The sequence below is a fragment of the Ammospiza nelsoni genome, chromosome 6, assembly GCF_027579445.1.
Source record: "Ammospiza nelsoni isolate bAmmNel1 chromosome 6, bAmmNel1.pri, whole genome shotgun sequence".
Taxonomy (NCBI): Eukaryota; Metazoa; Chordata; class Aves; order Passeriformes; family Passerellidae; genus Ammospiza; species Ammospiza nelsoni.
Genome location: NC_080638.1, coordinates 39803966 through 39827469, shown reverse-complemented (window position 1 = coordinate 39827469; position 23504 = coordinate 39803966). Strand labels below are relative to the sequence as shown.

Here is a 23504-nt window from a genome sequence, read left to right as displayed (position 1 = left end):
TCTGTTTATAGCCAGGAGAGGGGGGAATTACCCATCTAAAGCAATATAATTATCTGTTGTGTGGAAAAAAAAAAAAAAGTACTGGTTAAGTTAACTTGGCTGTCTAAATGCAGTGCTGGAAAATGTAAGAGCAAAGGGTACTTCTGGGCACTACATATGGGCACAGGGCTTATGACAGCTTATAGTTTATTTCTAGACTATAAAGCTAATTTATCAGATCTCTTATAAACCCTTAACATCAAAAGTGGCAACACCTATCTTAGTCAGATCTCTAGAGGCAAATGCTAGGATTGGAGAAAGAAGAAATTCTATCTAGCCTGTTAGAGGACTTGCAAAGATTTTTGTTTAGTGTCTATAAATGCATCTATGAATCCAGCCAGCTACCAGAGGACCAGTCTCTGGACTGACCATTTCATCAATATAATGAATGCAAGTGTTATGTGCCTACAAAGATGTGATTTTTTTCTTTCTGGACCATGACTTTTACCCTTCATTAGAGTAAAATAACTATTAAGAAGGTGATTGTCATCATCCTCATCTGCTCAGGTCTGCATTTAATGGGGAGGTGGGGATTAACAACTGGTGGGGTTTTTTTCTGTTATTTTCTAGCAATTAGAAAGAGACCATTAACAAGGACAGTTGGCAACCATGTAAAAATTCAAAACTGGAAATTCTGTTGAAACTGGTATTGAAAAAGTTTGGATGCGATAACAATTATTATAAATAAGATGCTGGCTAGTACAGATGTTGGTATCTCCTTTCACAATTTGGGACACCTTTAGAAAAAGTTGGGAAGCAAAGCTGTAATTTTACACCTAATTTATTGAACGGAGGCAGTCCATTTAGATTCTGAAAAGCAGTTACTATCTGATTATAAACCTGATTGCCAGCTTTTGTTGTAGTGAGTGTTGCATAGTACCTGAGTGTTTCTGACAAGAAGAAGACTGTAAAGGAGGAAACCAGAAATATACATTATGTGAGTCATTAGGATACAGGTATAGATGAAACCCTGAAGGAGAAGCAGGGATGAAAGAGCTTTTGCCATGTGTGCAATATAGTGCACTATATCTTAATGAGTTGGAAATAACTTCTTATTAGGAGTCTCTCCCATTTCAAAGATGGAGCATGTCTTGGACTGGTCATCACAGGTCAGGCTGTTAGGGGTGAGGTCCTCCAAAGGTGACAGAAACCTATTAGCCAGAAAGAAGTGGTTGCCCTGGAATATTTGGACTCTAGCAAACCAAACCATTCTTTCTATCACTAAAAAATGATGCATTGAATACTTTATTAAATCTAATTCTTCACCCTCATTTTGAAAGTGCAATATTAGGAGGTAGGTCACAAGAACTCTGAAAAGACTATTTTGCATGCAGGTCAAGATCAGCAGCAATTTAAAGTAGCAGTCATGGAGTGCCATTTATGAGCTATGTTTGAAGGCTATTGGATGATGTTCATTCCTCAGATCATGTTTTTTCTAGGCAGAATACTCTGATATATGCTGCAAAAGGTGTAAAGTTGCACTAATCAAAATAAACACAAAGAGATACAACCTATTTCTAAAATATCCATTTTCTTTCTGCAGGTGACATAACAGGAGAGATCGGGGCAAACTATTTCTTTTGATATAAAGGAAATAATCTGTACAAAATTCTCTCTCCTCTAGAGGCTGGCAGACATGCAGGGGTTCTTTTGTGCATTTGTCAATATTGCAAAACAATTTCAGAAGTTGGGAAAGAAAAATAAAACATCTCAGTGGTAGAGTGTTTGAGTACTTTTGCTTAAAAGTTGTTGCAACTTCCACTGTGTCAGAGTATTCACATTTCAAAAGCTCTTTCCTATCAGATATGGGTGCTAGTGCTTACATTGGAACTCAAACATTGTGAGTTGAAGGTGACTTTGCATAGCAAAAGACTAAATTCTTTGGCACTGCTGGCCAGGAATTAGTAATGATTACACCAGTTTTAAATAACTTCTACATGTATGAAAGTTTCTGGTCACGACAGGTCCTTTACACCTTCTGTTCTTTGAGCATGGCTGCCACAGTCCTAGCATGCTAAGGAAACAAAACTTAGGTAACAGTTGTCTGTTGGTTTTGGTGGTTTATTTGGTTGGCTTGAGGTTTATTGTTTTTTTTTCAATTGCACTCTCCCTGCTACTTTTGAAGCCATTGTCTGATTTTTATCTTATATTACATGACAGCATGAATATTAAAGATACCAAGTTTTTGCATGTTTTGTAAAACAGCATTTGAACAAAACCTAGTAACGTCCCAGAGAGGGATATGTGTACACTTAGCTTTTGTCCAAGGGACAGTGTCTTGGTTTGAAAAGACAGGTGTCTACTAAGGAAGGCAGGAGCTTCTCTTGAAATGGAAAATGTAAACCCTCTCCCTCCGAACTATTATAATTTTGAAATTAAGGGACTCTCGGGCAAAGATATGGGAATAGGAATAACAATTCTTTACTAGGAAAATTAAAATAAAAATGCAGTAATACAAAAAAACCACTGACAGATTCAGAATACCACCTGACACCCTGTTAGTCAGGGCGTTGGTAGCACTCCCATTTAATGGTGGCTGCAGCCCTCCTGCAGTGACAGGTGTGGTTCTGTTGAAGCAGTGATCCTGTCAAAGGCTGGAGTTTTCCTCTGCAGGTCCAGTGCTGGTGTATATGGGCCTGATCTTCCTCTGGGAATCCAGTGGAAAAAAGCTCTCCTGGTGTTCCAAATCTCAGATTTTATCCAGGTAGGAATACTTTGCTCCTCCCCCTGGGCAGAGCATCTCACAATGGGATGATGTGATTTTACCAGTCATGCTGTGAGACTCAGTGGACCACTGACAGAAGGTATCTCCCTGGACTGAGGATGGGATAAACTACACATGAAGTTAAGACTTAACTGCAGTCCAGCCCATCAGGTAGGGGGGACTAAACAGAGGAAGGTTTATGGTTGTGAAGGGAGCTGACTCGTGGCTTTCAGTGGCTAGAATACAAACTTGGAGGAAATCTGGTTTCATCAGTTCTGTAGTTCTTGGAAAAATTTATTCAAACTTATGATCCTTGATGATTGGAAAGACTGCAGTGTTCTGGCTTTGTATAACACAGAGTATCAATGCTGATATACTGCTAACAACACAAAAGCAGAACATAGGCTCATGAAAAGCTCCTTCCCTTAAACACATAAGTATATAAAGTCCAGATTTCATCTGTGAGATACAGAGTTGTGCAAATGCAATGGGCATTCATGGAACTATCATCTTCATAGGAAGAAGATTTTGTTGAAGGGACAGCTAGCTGTTCCATTATCACTATACTAGAAATATATTAGAGGATCCTGATATTTGACTGTTTAGGTGAAAGTAGCAAAACATCTCTAGTATCAACATGTTACACTAGAGTATTAAACTGTACAGAACTGGGGTTTTGACTACTCAAACTTAAATATCTAGTTTTGGAGGCCTTTTTCATAAAGTAAATAGCTGCCAATTAAGTAAAAATTTGTTATTCACGATGAACAGGAATACTGCCTGAGAGAATTATCCAAATGCTTTCTGAAATCTGTCAGGCTTGATGACAGCTAATAGAAGGAGGGAATAAAGTTCTGCAGCATTTAAATGTCTACAGTACTCCTCTAAAAGTTCAGTTAAACTTAGTTACTACAGTCCCCTTGCATCTGGATGGAAACATTTTAAATGTTCTTTCTTTAAAGTGGAAATGCCAAGAATTGGGCACAATAATCACAGCCTGGAATGCAGCAGAACCTAACCTCTGCCTAACTACTCCTGCTCTTTTCTAACCTTGTCCTTCATGCATATTCAAAGAACAGAAGTCACATGCTTCAAAGTCAAGCCTTTGCAAGATCATGGCTTTTCCTGTGCACAGAACATGCCCTTCCTGCCTGGTGTGCCTGCACAAGAAGCTTATCTAGAGAAGCCATTATTATCTTGGTTAACACCACTCCCTCCTGTCATTTAATATTTTAGTGATGTCTTGCTCTATTATTTTTAATCTCGCCTTGAGTTAAAGATCTAAAAATTAATGGAAAAGCAAACAAATTATACAAAGAAAAGATATCTCAAAGTTTTTCAATATGCAGAATTGTGTTTAGAATTAATGAAATTTAGAAATCAAAGCACATTAATCAATATATCGTCAGATCTTAGAAAGCTAAAATGTACTGTGTTATAGTAAACTAAATAATTGTAATACTACATATTAGATAACATTGCTAATCTTCAGATCTTACTTACAGAGATGGTAGAATATTAGAAATGCTTTGGGGCAGACCACATAAGCTGGCAGACGACCCTGAGTCCCTCACTGATGCCCTGCTGACTGTGTTCCCACTGCCCTTGTGCTTAACATTAACTGTTCGTCATTATTTTAAACATTAGGGTTATGTTATTTATGTGACAGGTCTGTAAATTTTGACAATTCTTGGAATTTTAAAACAAGTCTCAAATAATGAAATATTTCCAATATTAAAAACTCCAGTTGTTCCAATCAGACTTAGCTCACAGAAGTGATCCTCAATCCAAAAGAGAGCACCAGCAACTGTTTAAAAATGTCCAAGCAAAGAGACACTGGAAAGAGTCTTATATGATACTACAGCAGACGTCTTTTGGAAAGTCCAAGAATTCTCTATCTCATTAATGCAAACAAACTTTTAGGAGAAACTTGGGACTTTTTCAATGATAGTAATTCAATCCTCAGCAAGAGTTGCTATGGCACCTCATCCATTTCCCCTGGCTGTTGTTGGCCTTGCTGTGAGTTTGTGCATGGGACTGAGCCAAACGTGTTCTCTTGAGCTCATTTGGCTTTGCTGTAGGAGCCGAAGGGACATGACCATCCTGACAGAGCGCAGAAGAAATGAGGATGCCTGAGCCCTGCTGGCCCCAGGCGTGCTGATGGTTCGGTCTCGATGCCAGCACTGCAGCTGAAGGCGTAGGCTGTGAAATCGGGGAGAAGCAGCTTCGGGCAGGAGCTCGGGCTGAAGAGTTGCATCACTTTGAGCTTCAGTGTGGAAAGAGGAACTATGAGACACATCGTTGCTGGTTGCACAACTGAGGCTTGAGTAAAAGGTTTGGAGTCGCTGCCGTGATGAATACGGTCCCCACCTGGATTTTATTTCCTTAGTGCTCACAGAATTACCCCCTTACCCTGCAGTTTCTCTGTACAGCCAGAGTAGCTGGCTGATATTTTACCTACAAACAGCAGAAGTACAGTTTCCTACGCCAGTTACTGTTGCCGAGCGGCGCCGCGGATCCTACAGCGGGCCCCTACGTGCCCTGCTCCGCCGGCCGCTCTCCATGCCCGGCCGGGGCCCGGGGAGCGCGGCCGGCGCGGCCCCGCCCGGCGCGCCTCGGAGGTGCGCGGGGCAGCGCCGCCGTGACGTCGCGACGCGGTTGCCATGGGGACGCCTGGGGTCGTACCTGACGGCTGTCGTGAAGCAGCGGGAGGAAAGTGAGGGAGGAAGAAGGGGGAGCGCAGGCCCAGCCCGGCCCCCCGGCCCGCGGGGAGTTGGCTCCGCGCCGCGCCCCTCCGCCCTCGCCGCATCGCGCTCGGAGGCCGGAGGAGGAGGAGGTGGCGGCGGCGGCGGCGCTGCCGCCTCTGGCTATGTAGGGGCCCCAGAGCGGGCAGATCCGGAGGCCGCTGTCCGCCTCTGGAGCTCGGCGCGGGGCCGGACCCGGGGCCGGGCCCGGCGGGATGTTTTCCAAGAAGCCGCACGGGGACGTGCGGAAATCCACGCAGAAGGTGCTGGACACCCGCAAGGACCCACTGACCCGGCTCAAGCACCTCCGCGTCCTTATCGGTGAGGCGGCCGGGAGGGGCGAAGGGAGCGGGTCAGCGGGGGCCGCGGGTCCCGGCGTGGGAAAGACGGGGAATTGGGAGGGAGCAGCTGGGGCGGGAGGCGGACCCGGGGCTCGGCCCCGGCGACAGAGCCCACCCGGCGAGCGGGGGAAAACCCGCGCCCGGCGTGGCGGGCCCGGCGGGGCGAGGCTGCAGCGATGTGCCGGGGGCTGCGGGACCCCGCGGGCGCGGCGCGGGATGCTTCGCCCGGCGCTTTTGTACCGACACAGGCACGGACGCTTGCGTCTGATTGTGGCATTGCTTTGGGAACTGTGGAAGGAGGCGAAAAAGTGGTGTTCTTCCCGTGTGAATTATTCTCTAGAATACACAAAGTGCTAAGTTGCTGCGCATGAATAAAAGTGGTTGGCGAGCCCAAATGGTGCCTATAACTCCTGAACCCATTTCCCTACGTTCTTACGGTACCAATTTATATTTGTGTACATTTTCAAGGTAAGAGCTACAGTACTAATTGCTCACTAGCGTAGATGTGAAGGAGCTTCTATACAGCCAGATTTAAAACACTTTTGGTTTGCTGGTTGGTAAAGGAGGACACACAAGCCCTGAAGGGCTGCTGCAGTTCCATGTGAGCTGCCATTTAACCTGACCAGTGAATTAGAAATTGTGATTATACGGCATAATTGCCTAATGAAAAAAAAAACAAGGGGAAGCAAAAACAAACCTGGTTAACCATTCCGAGGTATCTGTTAGTTGCATGTGTTTGTAAAAATCTAAGTCATTGTCATCAAGCTGTCCTTGAAAAAAGAAGCTTGCTCTGGAGTATCTTTTGCACGCTCCAGTCCAGGGAATGCGTGTGTTGCTTCTGACAGTTTATCAACACGTGAACAGGGCTGGGTCAAGGGCAACTGCATTCCATGTTTAGCACAGAGCGCTGAATGGATTATTTTGGGTTCTGCCCACAGTCTGGTGGTATTTATGTATCTTGTCCTCCAAAGCTGGATTCTTTCTTTTCAAAGGAAAACGGCTATTGCTCCCTTATTTTGTATTGGTGTTTAAAGGAACAGGTGTTCCCATGTTGCACCATCTGCTGCTTCATGAGTTATTTTCTGCAACATAGTAATTATCTAGACTTGAAATTGAGAATAGTTGTGTAGCTGTCCAAGCGACTTCAGAAGTCAGATGCATCCCCTTGCCTCACTCAGAATGTACCACTCTTCCTAACTAGCTGTACTGGGCCAGCTGTGGCTTGCTCCGTGTTGGTTTTTAGCTCAGTTGAAACATAAGAGGTAAAAAACATTCTAAAGAAACTAAATACCTCTCTGAATTCAGATTTCCTGGCTAAAGTATGTTGAATATTTCTAGTTTTGCTTTAGTCTACAAAACACTCTGGTTTTGATCTGTTCTAGATTTTGCATTTATGTTGCTTGCAATTTATTTACAATGGCTTTTTTTCTTCAGCTTTCTTAATAATTGAATTACTTCTGTAAGTTGCAAGGCATAAGCTATGTCAAGCAGACATTCTTATCTAATCTAAGGTTTCCGTTTACTGGCTGTAGGACAGGTTAAATTATCTGGGGATGTTTTCATGTCGCCATCTCCCCCCCCATTGTGTGTATCTCAGCTGTTGAAGCACAGCTCCCACACATCCTTTCTCCAAGTTTGGGAGAACACAGTATGTGAGTGACTGTGTAATTAGGGAAAGGTGTAACAATGCTCTTCAGCTTGTCTTTTTTGGATACATCCACAAGATTTTGTCATTATGTAGATATTCTTAGGTGCATGAGATACAAAAACAAGAGCAGAAGAGTAAGGTATTTCCATACATTTTCCCACTGTAGAGCATGAGAAGTGACCATTCCCCTAGAATAAAAATTGCCATCTTTCCCATGTGTCCAGGGGAGCTGTGTTAGCTATTGCCAACAGACTGTCCGAGGGGATAGGGCAGGAAATCTCAGGTCAGCTGTGTTCAGCATCTTCCCGAAGGAAACAGTTTTTGTTTATTGACCTTAGCCTCTGCACACAGGAGACTGGAAGACTATCCGGAAGAGAATTTTCTGCAGTTTCACGTCCAGGAGAAGGGAGAGAATATTCTCTTGTTCTTTAATTTAGAATACTTTCAGTAGGCCTTCAAAGTGTATTGGACCAGAGTTTGTTTTTTCGGGTTTTTTTGCTGTACATTTTAGTCTTTGGTCAACAACAATAAACAGGTATGACCTTAGTTTCATGGTTAAGACTTGAGAGGAGGAAAGGGAGTATTAGTTCATTTTCCTGCTATTTTACCAAGGCATCCAAAGCAGCAGTTTTCCAGTAAGCCAAAATAACAGAAGAGTCATGAATAGAGATACCTGCTTGTGAAGTATGGACTGCTGGCTGTCGGCTAGCCAAAGAGAAATATCAAAAACTTAATTATGGTACAAGACTGAGAGTTGCATCCTCCAAGTCAGTAGTGTAAGTCAGGCACCATGTAGTCTAAAAATATTTGAATTATTATAATGCCACTTTTGATAAGGATCAGAAGATACTGAACAATATCAACCACCTAATATGAAGCTAAATGGATCAATAGCATAAAGGTCTGTGACTGTTATTTTTAACAAATTAAGAGTAGTGTTCATTAGATGGAACCTTTAAATGTCTTTTACAAAATAACTTAGAGTGCAGTGATTTGTATTCTTTTAGCAAAGTATCCTGTCATTGGTGACAACTCAGGTTAAATTTAGTAAAAAATGCAAATGAGTCTGCATAAGGATATATAGAAAATTTTGTGTCTTTTGTGAAGCAGTGACATACCATTTTATCAAATACCACTGCAGCTTTAGGAGTCTGATTGCTATAGTCATTGTATAGAAGATTTAGATATGGGAATGACTCAGATGAGAGTGAAACTTTAATATGAAAAGACACTGGAAGCTTTAAAATTCCTTTGTATAGGGACAGAGGGTGAAAAGTACGTAAACATATATGAGAAAGTCTAGGAAATAACATCTATTAAGGCCTACCAAATCTGAAGTTACAATAAATGATTTTTGTTTTGGAAAGCTCTTGAATGCTAGGCTAGTGATCAGTTATAGGGAATGCTGGAGGGAAATGCATTTCTTGTGGTTTGGGTTTTGGGGTTTTTTTCTGGGTTTGGTTTTTTTTTTTTTTTTTTTCTGAAACTCTTTACTAGATAACTGCTCTTTGCCACTTCAGGCCAGTGTCCTGTGTTTCATTCTCTGATCTGCTTCAGTTTGGCTCCATTCAGCCTTTTTTTGTAATTTGGGAACCAGAGAAAATTCTGTGAAATTCAGGTGACCAAATCAGAATTGGCTAAATTATTTTTAAATACAATATGTGACACATGTATGCATGTCACAGGTATAAGGTTTTTTTAGTAGAAGTTAAAGCCTTTAGGAGACCTCTGAGTAGCAAGAAATATTATTCTTGCTTAGAAATGCTAAGAAGAATTGTAAATATTGAAGTCTCATATCTTGGAACTTAGCAGCATGTGAGCAAAGGTAATCTGCCTTTCACTGTTATGGTGCTGCAGTATATTTCTTAAAGCAGATGTAACTATCTGAAGTATCTGGTTTCACAGATTTTATTCTTTTGAGATGTATTCTTTTCTTCCCATAGGAAGTGTTTACCCCACCCTGCTCCATTTGGTTTTTTCTTCTCAGTTCTGGGAAGTGCCTGAGAGTCTCATACAGCTCCCCGGTGCTGATTTGGTCAATGTCTGAGTTTTTAGCAAACTGCTCTGCTGTCTTGTCTTGCTGTATGCTGGAGGTGCTGTGAGAGCTGTGTTTGCTGTGTGTGACTGCATAGTTGGAGCATTGAACCTTGAGTGGGAATGTTGAGCGGGATTCCCTTGGGGTCTGTGTGGCAGCAGCGGGGCCTTGCTGGCAGGAAGGCTGCACTGCTGCGGTGTGATCACTGAGGCTTCTCGAGCTGGGAAGGGAGGCACACTGTGTACCTTACAGGGTTAGCTATTGCCTGTACAATGATTTTCCAGAAAAAATATTTATATATATATATTTTTAGCAATCCCCAGTCAAATAGCAGCTAATTGCAATTTTTAGGGTCATTAAAGTGGAAAAAATATTGGAGTATTCTTATATATATTCATTGTTTCATCAGACTTCAACATCAAACTAAAATTCTGTGATTTTTAAATGATAATTTATAAAAGTTTGTGCTAGTAATCTTTCAAGCTTCAGATCTTGGTTTATATGTCCTTTTGCTAAAACAGTGCTTTAAGCATTCTATAAATGATTAAGACAGCTAGGTACATTACCCTTCATAAGGTCATACGTTAACAATATTGACTTTTCATTTTGATATTAGATGTGTTGGTGTTTGACTAAACTTGTAGAATTTGAAGGTTCAGTCTGAATTTGTAAATGTATGTATTTTTTTTAAAAAGCTAAAACCTCTAATTATTTAATCATTTCTGTAAAATTCTACTGTGTGCAAGTAAATCAAATGAATCTATGGGTTTAAAATTTTCTTATAGAGCTGAATTCTTAAGTTACTTGCTTTCTTGTTGTGTTGGGGTTTTTTCCCTTTTCTTTTTTCACTTTTTTTGTTGAGTAGAAATTACCGGTTTGTAATCTGTTAATCCAGAGTGAAGAAAAAAGGAAATATGTTGTTTCTCATGAATTATTTTATTTGCATCTGGTATTTAAAACTATACTTCTTTTATCTCTGGAACCATGGAGAGAATACTTGCAAAATGCAAGAGGACAGAGTATCTAAAGTGTGGGATGTTTATGTTATTTTGTTTTGTTATTCTTGGTGGTTAGTTAGCGCTGGACATCTCATGTAAATAGTCTTTGAAAGGGAAAAGTCAAAATACATGGGACAGAATGAAATGGACTGCATTGGACATGCATTCTGATATATTGTTTAATATTAAACCATACACTTAAAAAGAGATTGCATTCGTTTAAAGGGATTTTAATTTAAGAAATCTATTCCACTGGCAGTTAGCCCTAATGCTTCAGCTGGATGGCATTCATTGGTGTTGCACATCATCAACTTCAGTCATAAATGAAAAATGTTCTGTCATTGTTAAAGTGACAGCAAATGGGAAGCTACAATAAAAGTAGCTGCCTGGAGTTTCAGTGGATGTGCGAAGATTTTTGGTTTTTTGCAGGAGTTGTAGATTTTTTTTCTTTCTTGGTTAGTCTATCTTCAGAGAACCTGTCACTGCTCATGTAACTCGGGGATCTGGATGTGAATTGCATGGAGGGCTCGGGCTTCATGTTCTGGCACTCTTGACTTAACCCTGAACAAGTTATGTTTTGGTCAGGAGCAGAGGGGGAACATTTACTCTGCTTTAGTATTTTGGCCTATGTTACACTCGACTTGCAGAGTTCAGCAGTGGCCAGGGCTGCTGAATTGCAAGGCTGAGGGCTGGAGCCAGATCAAAGCCCCAGGCTAGACAAAAGGGAGGCTCTGACCCCTTGTTGCAAAGGAAAGGTCTGTGTGGGTTTAGCTTTGACAGTTCGGAATGAAAATACGTGCATTACTATGGAAGTGTCTGAAGTTGCTTAAATAAAAACTTAAGTTCTGGAACTCGTGTGAATTGTTGTGGAAGTATTTTTCAAGAGTTTTCTAGTGCAACTCAGAATCTGCAAGCGCCGTTAGAGAATTCCCTTGGAAAGCTGGCGCTGCTTCTGCTCATTCCTGTCGGGCACTGGTGTTGTACCAGTCTGTATGTAGATGATGTTCATTGGTTCTGTTAACCTGCTTATTCATTTGTGATTTTTTTTCATTTGTATCTAAAAGATTGTGATCAGGAGTTCAGACTTGTCTGATGCAAAATAGAAGTCCATTAGAAGATTTCTTTAAGTTATATTCCTTTTTCAGTACAAAAACTTTCAAGAATATTTTCTTTGACAAAATTACCTTTTTTAAAAAATGGTTTTGCTAAATAGCTGTTGGTTAGATCTGAAACAGTAAGGGCTAATGTAAAGCCTTTGTGTAATAGATTTGCTTTTGTGGTCTGTTATCAGGGCTCTTTCACTTTGACAGTCTGTTAACTATGCCAGAGCCACCAGTTAGTTCCCGAGGTTTTCCACTTAACCTTTCTCAATTACATGCTTTTGTATTCGGGACAGTCCCTATGTAACCAAATCTCTCTACTGTTTTGCTCTAAAGAAACCCTTAAATATTTCAGCATGGAGAATTAAGAATTAATAAGTTTAATTATCCATTGAGAACATGGAAACCTTTGCTTTCTGGTGGCACCAGTTTGTTACAGGAGTTGATACTGTCCGTGTCAGTCCATAGCAGGCCTCTGCTTTACAGAAATAGATCCTGAATTCTGGACGTCTTCCAGGTCATTGCTTGCTGCAGTTGTCAGTTTGGGTTTTGGTAAGGGCAAGAGAAAGTGACTTAAAAGCCAGCAAGTCTTGGAATTAGACAGGATAATGTTTTCATTATACTAAGTGCTCTGACAATTTTACATATAAGCATAGTATTACATTCTAAAACTCTTAAAATAGAACATAAAGTTAGCCACAACTTAATCTGGAATGATACAACTGTTTTCTTGAATTTCTGCAATGCAGTGTGAACTGATGAAAGTTCTTTTCAGAACAGTTTAAATATATGTCTAAAATCTGTTTTGGCAGGGTTTCTTTTGTTTTAGGGAGAAATGACGTGTAAGCACAAAGAGACACAATACTGTGTGAAATTAAAATATTGTAAAGCAAGTAAGCTAGTCCTTTTCTGCAAAGGACACAACTTTAAAGGTAAACAATTAAAACATCAAACTTAAAACAAACCCTGCCAAAACAAAACAAAACAAAAGCACCCTTGAACACAGAGTTAGTATGGAGATCCAATTTGTACCAGTTTTTAAATTAGAGAAAATTATTAAGGAAAAACAGCAAAGATCTGTGTTTCTTGCTGTTGTAAAGCATGAAGAAAACTGCATTTTCTTGACAAACAGCTTTCATGAACTGCTGAAAAACTGGATTTTAGCGTACTGAAACTATGCTTTGTACAGTAGAAACTTCAGTTTTTACCTCTCTTTGGAATACAGTAGTATCCAATTTTTCCCTTTCAAATTTTGAGGAACTTTTCCAACTACTTCAAATGGTGCCAGGTCTATTTCTGAATCCTTCCCTCCTCCCAGTCTGGACATAGAAGAAGAAGAACACAAGGAGTACATTAGTTTGTGTTAGTTACATGATCTGTGGTAGAAGAATATAAAGTTAGTTTGTTTAAAATCAAAAAGTAGGAGTGCACTGGAAGTTGTAGAGGAAAGCCTGTTTCTCTTTAATCCCACTTCACATTAAAAAAGGCTATGTCTCTCTTCTTATAAAAGACAAAATACTTAATTAGCCAAAGCAGAGGAGCAGCTTCCTGCAAATTCTCAGTTCAGGGCTGAGAAGGATATGCTGCTTGTAGAGGAAATGACTTTTACCTCTATGCAACATGCATGATACTTTGAGAGAGCATAGAGAAGAGACAGTGAGATGGTGTTGGAGAAAATGGCTATGACATGAGAATTGAGGAGCTGTTTGTTTAGCTGATAGCAAGGACAGAGGTAAACTGAATATTTTAGAGACATTAGGAAATCCTTAATTAAGGAAGGAAGGTACAACAGCAGCATTTAACTGAAAGTTTAATGGTACAGTAATCATGGAGGGCAGATTCTCTCCATGCATTAGTTGTGTGGGTTGTGTTCAGTATAGACAAAGCTGTGAAATGGAGTGATGTGGCCAGATCAAGTCCTCTTAAGGTCTATATAATTATCTTCATGCTGTATCTGCTTTTTTTTGCCCTTCTTCTTGCCGTAATTCATGTCAGGGTATTAATAATGAATTTCAAACTTCTCAACAAATGCAAGGTTCCAAATTTCTACACCAGCAGCGTACTGAATCACTGTAGGTGTCCTTTGATGATGAGCAGATGTCCCCTTTTGCTGTAGGTGGCAAGCCTGTCAGATGAACAACTGTTTTCCCTCCCTTAGGAGGAAAGCTGGTTTTCAGTATTAACAAAAGGAGTCAGTGGGATTTTTAAAAAGTATTATTTTCACTTAATAAAATAATAAAATTCCCATTAAATAAAATGTTATATTTTCTTCCATCTGAAGCAATAGTATTTACTACAGAATACAATTGTTGTTAACTGGTTTCAATTTTAAAAACTTGCTTTTGATTTTGCTATCAAGTGTGGTCTTAGAAAGGAATCAGAGTGAAATGCATTTGCTATAGGAATTGCAAAGTCAAGGAATTTTTTACTCTCCTACTCTTGCAAGCTATAACTGTATTTTGAAGGTATATTTTTAATGTTAATTGGGTGTTAGTGGTAATAATACAGGTCTACTGTATTATTACTGCTCCTTCAAGCATTTTTTGAGGTGTTTGACACATTTTTCTTAAATAAATACAAAACAAACTAACAAAAAATTTAAAAAAGGACAACTTCTGAAATTCCGCTTCGCCTTCACTGAAAGGTAGAATGTCTTACCACAGTACCAGTTGTGCATAGGCAGTTATGTGGTAAAATGACAGTCACTGTTCAGCTGGTTATGTAGACAAGCCTTCAGTTTGTTGCCTGAAGAATTTAGGAATAGTGTCTCCAAAAATTACTGACTGTTGTGTTAGGATTGAGTGTTTAAAAGAATACATCAGTTTAGGCATTTGGGATTTTTCTGTCAGTCTGCTTCAGAGCTGACCCATGTCTGAGGAAAGAATGAGGGCCCATTTCAGTAAACGAAACATTTAATATGCCTGCAAAAATGCAGCATTGCTGTGTTTTCATTGGAAGAGACCCTGTTTAACTGCTTCCTATCCCTTCAGTATTTGGAACTAGTATTTTCTGCAGCTTTGCATTGAGTGAGCCATTCCACTGCTGTCTACATGCAATCCCTGTACAGTCCTATAAACATATGGACCACAAGATATCTTCTGTCACCCTTCTTTCTCCTGAAAGCCTCAATCCTTGCCTTTTTTTTTCTTTCATCCTTCCATCTCAAACTCTTGATTTTTCTTCTAATATTTTCTTGTCCCTAGCCTAGGACTCACTTCGGGCTCTGCCCATGAGTGGAAGTGGTTCTAATGGTTGTGCCTATGCTCTAGTGGCAGCTCTATTTCGTGTGCAATTCCCTGATCAACTAAAAATCATTGTTCAGCTTGTTTGAAGTGGAATTGGTTTTTGTTGTCCTTTAACATTTGCATTTCTCAACTGTAGCAGTTCAGCTGCTGATCTGTAGGTGGTGTGGCAATTTCTGCAAACCCGGGGTTTGGTAAGCCTGTGGATGGTCAGGCACATGCTTGCTGCTCTGGACCACTGTTTATTCCAGCTGAGCTGCCTTCCTTAAGAGTTGATCTTGGATGCTGATATAGCACTACCAAGAGCACCCTGGCTCTACTACACTCATTATGCAAGATGTTGGCAGAATGCTGTGCTACGGCAAAAGTTAAATCTGTGTTGGAAACTTTTTCAGCAACATTTGTGTCAAAACTGAGTTAATAGTCCTCTAGAGCTATATAAGAAAACATAACTGAAAATATGCCATGCTTTTGGCCATCCTTTCAGTTCATTGTTCCTGACTTTATACTCTACCACTTGTATATCCAGTCGTGTGAGATGATTAAGATTGATGTTGTTCTAAAAAGGGTTAAAAACTCTGTGGTCCAATACAGAATTAGAAAGAGCTTTTTAGAAGCATCTACAGTGAAAGAGGGTGTTTCAGTGTATACAGCTGGTGAATGGGTATAAAGGTTTTGTTTGCCTCACCTTCATGTTTTGCTTTTGTTTGCTACACATTAGTATTCTGAAAGAGGAGCATTTTGTCATTTAAAATGCTGTCTTCCTGTTCCTCTGTGCTTCCATGGTATTGTTTTGTCCACCAAGTTTCTCAAGTCTTATGTGGTTGAATAACAGGACAGGGAGTGTCTGGACAGTTTGTACTAATGCTTGATTGTTTAAAGTGATCACTTTAAAATTAATCTGGATAAATCACTGTGTATTTCTTTATCAGGAATTTGCAGAAAACCATCTAGAGGGTTGTGGGAAGAGAGTCTGAAAAGCTTCCTGGGGTACACATGAAAGCACATTCCCTTATACTTAGAGTGATGTTTCTGCCTCAGGGTATCCCTGGGATCCCATCTTTTGATTTCCCTAGACCACACAATCAAAGGAGTGTGAGGGACTGAGCCAGACTAGAAAGTAAAGTGCATATTGGAACTTGGAGGGAATAAGAAGACATCAGTGGGAATCCAGTGCTGCTGTTTGCATCCTCCCAGTTTATCTATCTCCAGAGCAGATGTGTTCCTCACTTAATGTCTTCCTTCCACTTTCTTTAGTAAGCTTAGTTGTGCTTAGTAATTACAGTTGGAGATTGTGATGGTCTTTCTGTTGTAGAGTTTGGGCAGTGTCACGAGCTTTATTTCTATTAAATTAACAGTTGAAACCAGATTCATCTGTACAGTGCCAGTCCTGATGGAGTTAAGGTTCGTGACTGGCTTTTGTTTGCATTACTGTCATGCCAACAATGGGTGTGCAAGAAGATGCTCCTTCCGTGTTCTAATATTCACTAGGTACTTACGGCATGCCATACTGAATTTCTGAATTAGCTCAGAGTAAAGAATGAAAACTTCAATAGTTTCTTTAATTATTTAGTTATTTATTTAAAAAACAATATTTTTTCTTTTAAATATCTTCATTTCTTACTGCTGGATAATGGTATGTAGTGGTTGACTGAATATTTGAAATAAATATAAACAATGTTCTATTCTGTTTTTCAGATAATGCGGAATCAATTGATCTCAAACAGTTTTTTGACCAACATTTTTCACATATATATTATGTGTTCTTTGAAAACTTTGTGACTATTGAAGTGGGCCTTAAACAAAAAGGTAAGCATTTCAGACAGAACTCTTTTTGTCTTGATGGCTTGTGCCTTTGTTATGAAGTAAAGCAGGGTGCTATAAATAAAGCTCTGTGTGGTCACAAATGACAACATTAGCCATGCAGAATATGTCTAAGAACCAACTTGGCAAATGAAGGCAGAGCAATGAGATACGCACTCAGTGAGGTGAGCAAAAAGGGTTTGTTCTCCAATGACTGTGTTTGCCCTTTTGCAAAGTGAGGATTCTTAAGGTGTTATACTTTGTATTCTGCAGAATTATTCTTTAACAAGATATTGTGTAACTTACCCTCTCCCAGTTGTGGATGCCATAATAGGAAGTTATGCAAATTGTAGCTGTATTTGTGGAGTATAATTTTTATTTGCAGAAGCAGTGCAAAGCTATGGTTGTATAAATGCAGGTTTTCTTTTTACACGTTTAAGGATCTTTGTTTTGATAATGAAAGTGCATCTTCTATTTATATTTAACTATTTAAACTATTTATTTTTGCAACTAGGTCACAAGTCTCAGAGAGAAGAATTAGATTCTATTCTTTTTATTTTTGAGGTAAGATATTTTGAATATTTTTTTGCTTTAAGTCCTGTTATTCTACAGTTGTCTGTAAATACTTTGCATTTAACTGCATTCCTTCTTACTTTTGCATAGAGATTAATTTATGTGCTTTGTTTTAAAAATAAAGATTTCACTTGCGGTTTTGCAAGATGTCTTAACTGGAAAAGGATGTTTCTGTGTCTCTAGATAGTTTACTAGATAGATTACTCTTTGGTGGTGGTATTTCCCCATCATGTATTATACACATTGAAATTCATAGAAAGGCGATCTCTGTTTAGTCATTATATTTTTGACCTTTTGATTGCATGTTACTTCTGTGAGGTACGTGGGTGAATGTGAAAGAGAGCTAGTTAGTTCATTTGTTCACTAGTTCCTGCATAAAGGAATATTAGGTGATCTGTGCTTTGGAGGCAGTTGCATGTTGCGCTGGAGGGCCACAGCCAGGAAAAATCAGGTTATTTACAAGTTGCAAAAACCTCTGGTGTAAGTGTTGCAAGTCTTGCATGGTAGATTTGGAATTACTAACTGTGCTCTGTTTCTTGTTTCTGGAGATGATCATTGTATTTGTAGACGTCTTGTCTTCATTGTTTTGCTGTAGCTCATGACCCCTCAGTTGAGAAGGCTGAAAGCACATTTGCTTGTGCCACAGAGGCAAGTTGACAGCTGAACATCCTAACTGAAGCCATTAGAAAGGTGGAATAACTTAATGCAATCTGTTGTGAAGCAGAGCAGCTGAGACACTGATCCCATTCCATTCCCTATGCTATAAGCAGCAGTGTCCTTCAGAGGGGTAGTGGAGCTAGAGGACCTGCAGTAACATCTGAAGTCTCCAGTGCAGGACTTAACAGGCTGGCAGAGCCTTTGGGCTTCTTAGCATTAGGACTGGGGTCACCTTGAAAGGACAACAATGCTTCCAAAGAAAGCATTGTGGGAATTTTCTAAGTTGATGCTTCAGCTTCTGATCTTTGTCCTCGTGAAAGGGCTGTTCAGTCTTCCAAGGTGGTATCTGCAACATACATCCTTGGGTTCTGTTTTTTATAGAAAATTTTACAACTCCTTCCTGAAAGGATTCATCAGAGGTGGCAATTTCATAGTATTGGTAAGTTGATTTTCTTTTCCTCTCCCTTTCATTTTACTTTTTATTAGTGGCTACCAATTCGTGGCTACTATGCCACTCATTTCCTTACAGTTTAAGTAGCTTAACGGGGGTTATGGTCTAGAGAATTTTGCAAGCTAGGTGAAGGAAAATAGAAAATAAAAGAAACAGACATAAACCCCTGCCAATGTAATGAATACTCTTCTGTATAGATTTATATTTGGGAATATAGAAATAGAAGAGTGGCTGAGAAAGAACAAGGACAGGTGAAAAGTTTGAAGTTTTAAATATTTTTTTCCTTATTTTCTTTCTCTTAGCAATACATTTAAAAACTGACATGAGATATTTGTAAATGGGGAATGCTGATTTTATGCATTGTGATGACTTGATTTGATGTACACATCTCAAAAGTCTTTGGGGAAAAATATTCTATGAGTAGGCCATGAAAGGTGATATTTGACTTTTTTTCCTTCTGGCATTGAGTCAGTTGCTTGAAGGTATCAAGGTCACCAAGATTAAATTGGAGATTGCCAAGGACTTGTTCAAAAGTGACTGTCAAGTCTGACCGAGAACTCTGACATTTTACTTAATATAGAAAGAACAAAAGCAAACAAATTTTTTTTCTCCTTTTTTTTTTTTTTTTTTTTTTTTTTTTAGGGTTGATTTTAAAGAAGCTTCTTCACACTGGAAATTCATTAAAGGTACTGCAAAAAGTTGCATGCAGTTTTGTCTACAATACTTGAAAGTACAAATAAGAACATAAGGGCAAATGTTTACAGTAAAAGCCCAGGAATAAGAACCAGATCGTGACTTGTGTGTCATGAAAGAATTATTCCAAATCATCAGCTTTATCTCAGTAAAACTACTCACAGTAATAATGTGTTTATATAGTGTAGCCAGTGGTTTAAAAGATTTTGCATTAACATAGAAATAAGTATTAACTGTTCATTGTTAGGTCAAGGAAACTGATTCTGGGATTCAGACTACCTTGGAAGTGGAAGGTTATCTATGCCAGGGAGGCCTGCTGGTGTGTAGAGTAATTTAAATGGTTGGGACAAAGCAGCTGCACCACTCCTCTGTAAGCCACCTGCAGGCTTCTCTGGTACTGAACTTCTCCTGTATGAGAGCCAAGAAGGGAGTGCTCTAGGACTCTATTACCTTTCTTGAAGGAGAAATGGAAGAAGGTAGAATTGGCCCTTCTGATGCAGAGAGCTCACTCGCTCTGTTGTTATAATAATGAACATATTTAGAAATTTTGTCAGTCTTTGTGTTTTCTGAAAAATTCTTGTGGCATCTTGAAGTGGTGTAGTCAAGCAATTGGTTTTCCATGTGTTGGTTTTCTTTCTCTTCTTTCAGAGAAACCCCTGTGAGAAATTATTTGAGGCAAACAGCAGTGAAGGTGCCAGGCTTGCCCTTGCATTTCATCAGGAGCAGCAGATGTGTTAGTTTCACTCTGCTGATTGCTGGGGGTTATACTGTCTGTCCTAAATTTTTTAATCTCTCCCCTTCTCCTTCTTCCTCCAGGACAAATGAAAATGCTTTTGTTTGTTCTGGCACAAGATAACTTATTCCATGTTTTTTCCTTTAAGATACGTCGAGAGGGTGTGCGTCTCTTTCTTTTGTGGCTGCAAGCACTTCAAAATAACTGTAGTAGAGAACAATTATGGATGTTTTCTTGCTTGATTCCTGGATTTTCATCACCACAATCTGAATATGGCCCCCGAACACTAGATAATCTCATTAACCCTCCCCTTAATGTCCAAGAAAGTAAGTAACTTGGTATTATTACTCAATTCTTGACATAATTCAAATCTTGTCACAGACAAGGCAAGTTGAAGTAGCTGACATACTTATATACCCAGGGCGATAATGGAGCTGAGATGAGTTTCTTAGCAGTTTGTCAGGTCTTCTTCTGTAACAATTTCTGTCCATTTTGTTGTTGTTCAGAATTAGCTGGTTTTTGTGGTTGTTGGGATTTTTCCCGTCCGAGTAGGTTATTGTAGCTTAATGCATAGTGGTGAAAATAAAGTCACCAATTGTGTGTAATTCTTAAAAACAGCAAGAGGATCCTGAATCTACTGCAAACTTGCACAGGTGAATTCTGCTTGTGTCGAGCACTTGCACTGGCTTTGTTCATCCTCCAGGGAGCAGGCTCTGCAAAGATATTTCTGGTGTGGCCTTCAAGAGAATGAGAGGTTGTTAGGCCAATGTGTAAGGACAAATGTGTATGTGTATGAAAGTTGCGGTATTCTTGCAACTTGAAATCTTCAAAAAGAAACAGACCTTGTAAATTTCAAAATTGAGGTCTTAAAGGTTTGCATGAGTGGAAAAGCTTGAGCATTCTGAGATGAGGTTTTTGTATTTTCTGGGGGTTTGTTTGTTTGTTTGTTTGTTATTAATGGTAAGGTCATTATCTTGGCCCTAATCAATAGAGTGAGGATGATTTTTCTCTTAAGATTATTCTTAGGACAGTTTTTTCTTTGTACACTTCAATTTATTCTTGATAGTGGGATTTGAAGCTCATTCATTAATGATTTGCAATTGGATGGGGTCTTTGAATGTAAGTGCAAACTGTGCATTCACATAAATGGGACTAAAAACTTGAACACTTTTTCCCCTGAATATTGTGCTTTGCCTTCTTTCCATCTTCTCTTAGTATTTGAGTATTTTATTGCTTGTAGAGGAAAGCATTGTCTCCATGACTAGTAATTAAATTTGCTGGAACACAGCAGATGAATTTCGTGGCAGGATAGCTCTGCAAAAATTTTGCTACCTACTTAAGCCGTTTTTGGAATTGTGAAATTCAGTGTGCAAAGAAATTCAGGATGCCAAGATTGAAATGTGAACATCTAACTACAGGAACAGGAGAAAAATGGACTCTGAACTAGCTTCACTGTCGAGGCAAAGAAGGATACAGATAGTAAAACTTAAAGGAAATGTAACTGATGAACTGCTAAATGGGAAAATGGTGAAAGATATAAAGATTTGGCCTTTGTGTAGCATAAGTGTTACACTGTTGCTTGCATAAATTCCAAACAAAATTTTTAAAAAAATGGGTTGGCAGGTAGGTTCCAAAAGTGCATAGAGATGACCTACTTATTGTCTGTTGTGCTTTTTATATGTGTAAGACATTAGTTCCATAGTGATTTAGAAGTTAAAATTTCCTGATTTTCATTAATCTATGGGTGGATTGTTGTACCTGTAATTGTCTCTGCTGCCGCAGTGCATTTCTGCTTTCATAACTTTGTAGATGTTTACGTATGAGAAGAAATGGTCTAAATGTTAGATGTACTTCTATTTTTCTTTAAATAGCTCAAGTGACTATAGAAGAAATCACTCCACTTGTTCCTCCACAATCAGGAGATAAAGGACAAGAAGATTTAACAAGCTATTTTTTAGAAGCACTTTTGAAATACATGGTAATTCAGGTACGTTCTGTAGTTTTCAAGCAAACAAGTGTGAAACAATTAACACCTCTTTGTCCTTTACAGTAAGTTTTTTACTTGTAGCACTGAAAATGCATATAACGATGTTTTGAAGAATCCTTCCTTGCCACTCCCTTTTTTATAAAAAGCAAATTTTTCTAGAAAAATATTCCCTTGTCTTCTGTGTGAAGATTCCTAGATCTTTTATGACAGGATCTTCCATCAGATTGTAGCATGGAGGCAAAACAAGACTTGTCAGTCACTTCTAGCAGTACTGATTTCAGCTCTCTTCTCATTCATCTTCCCTTCCCTATCTGATTGTCTTCAACCAGTGGATCAACTGTGTGCAGAAAATGAAGAGTTGAATGAGTATTTAGTCCATGGCGTGCAACTTGGACACGCCATGTTCTCTTTGACAATTCCATGATCTCAGCCAGCCTGGGGCATAGTAACAGCTTCTGTGAGAAACTGTGGCTCAGCTGTTACACGTTATGTAATTTATTTGCTGGCCAATTAGCACATGCTGCTTCTGAACCTACTGAGCTGTCATGTGCTGCATGACATGGTAGGTGTTGCTGGGTCCTGCCTTCTGGGCCAGACTTGTCTCTCAGAATCCAGCTGGGTACCAGTAAGTATTTCTTCACACTTAGGCAGGTTTTACTAGAGAAGATGGACAGTGTACAAATATATGTTAAACCATAACATGTGTTAAAGCTATATTTCATGGCTTCCCTTTATCCATCTTTCTCTGAGCACTTGCCATGCTGGAATAATTTCCAGCCTCGTTTTATTGCTTCCAGCATCTCCCACTTTGAATAGAGATCTTCATACTTGTGATCTGTAGGTTAAGCTTAATGCTGGCTATTTACTTTGAAGAAAATAGCCCTTATAATTTTGAAGACAGCTGCCTTTTCTTTGATAAATTGGTAGTATTATATCTAAATTCCAGTAAGTCATTGAGACAGGTGTCACAGAGCTTGTTTACTATGTGAGTGCTGAAGTAGTTCTCTGAAGTCACTTTAGAGGCCACTGATAATTGCAAGGTTTTTTGATACTAAGTTGTGATAAAGGACTTTGTGTCACTAAGTTACATGTATATCAGCTAATATGTTGAGTTATATTGGGGGTGAAATATGTGCATATATATTCCACTCTAGACATCTGTTGCCCTGAAAACAGATCGCAAGAGAACTGTGGCCTTTGAGTAAAAAAAAAAGAAACTGAAGTCTTCCTTTATATTATTTATGATAGACTTGGTAGATTACCTAGCTCTGCAGGAAGATGGAGTCTCAGGAACAAAGATGGAAACTGCATGTTGTATTTCTGCAGGAGCACATACCATGCTTGGTACTACTTACCATGTAGGAAAACATTTCATAAAGAGGAGTGCTTAGCACTCACGATCTAAGTATATTTGTGTAACTCAGCTTCAAAGTTGTATCTTCTGCTGCTTGTGGTTGAAAAATTTGTTTGTTTAATGTTGCCAATTACACAAATGAATCCAAGTACCTATTGTAATGACTATATGGACGCTTGTCAAAATGTCTGAAAAGAATTTGTCAAAGAAATATTTTGAATGCCATAGGTAGTTACTCTTTTTTATTAAACATTTTGAAATACAGAAACAGTTTCATTAAAAACAGTCAATTTGGGCATACTCCCTGCTTTGGCAAGATGACTGCAAAAGCAGGTTTATTTCTGTTGGTTTCAGAATTTTATGTGTTCAGGTTTATTTTGAAACAATATTTTGGAGGAGAAT

The 23504-nt window shown here is 39.2% G+C and overlaps 1 protein-coding gene across 4 annotated transcripts in view; it reads left to right on the top strand.

The window, feature by feature from the left end:
* Nucleotides 1-5457: 5457 nt before the first annotated feature.
* RALGAPA1 (Ral GTPase activating protein catalytic subunit alpha 1) overlaps nt 5458-23504 on the top strand; it is a 129339-nt gene continuing 111292 nt past the window's right edge. For all 4 annotated transcript variants that reach the window (XM_059475283.1, XM_059475282.1, XM_059475281.1 and 1 more), the window contains exons 1-7: nt 5458-5808; nt 16550-16660; nt 17169-17218; nt 18266-18323; nt 18978-19021; nt 19910-20087; nt 21633-21748. In XM_059475283.1, coding sequence (XP_059331266.1) covers nt 5703-5808; nt 16550-16660; nt 17169-17218; nt 18266-18323; nt 18978-19021; nt 19910-20087; nt 21633-21748 — 663 coding nt within the window. In that variant the 5' untranslated portion in view covers nt 5458-5702. The remainder of the gene's footprint in view (nt 5809-16549; nt 16661-17168; nt 17219-18265; nt 18324-18977; nt 19022-19909; nt 20088-21632; nt 21749-23504) is intronic.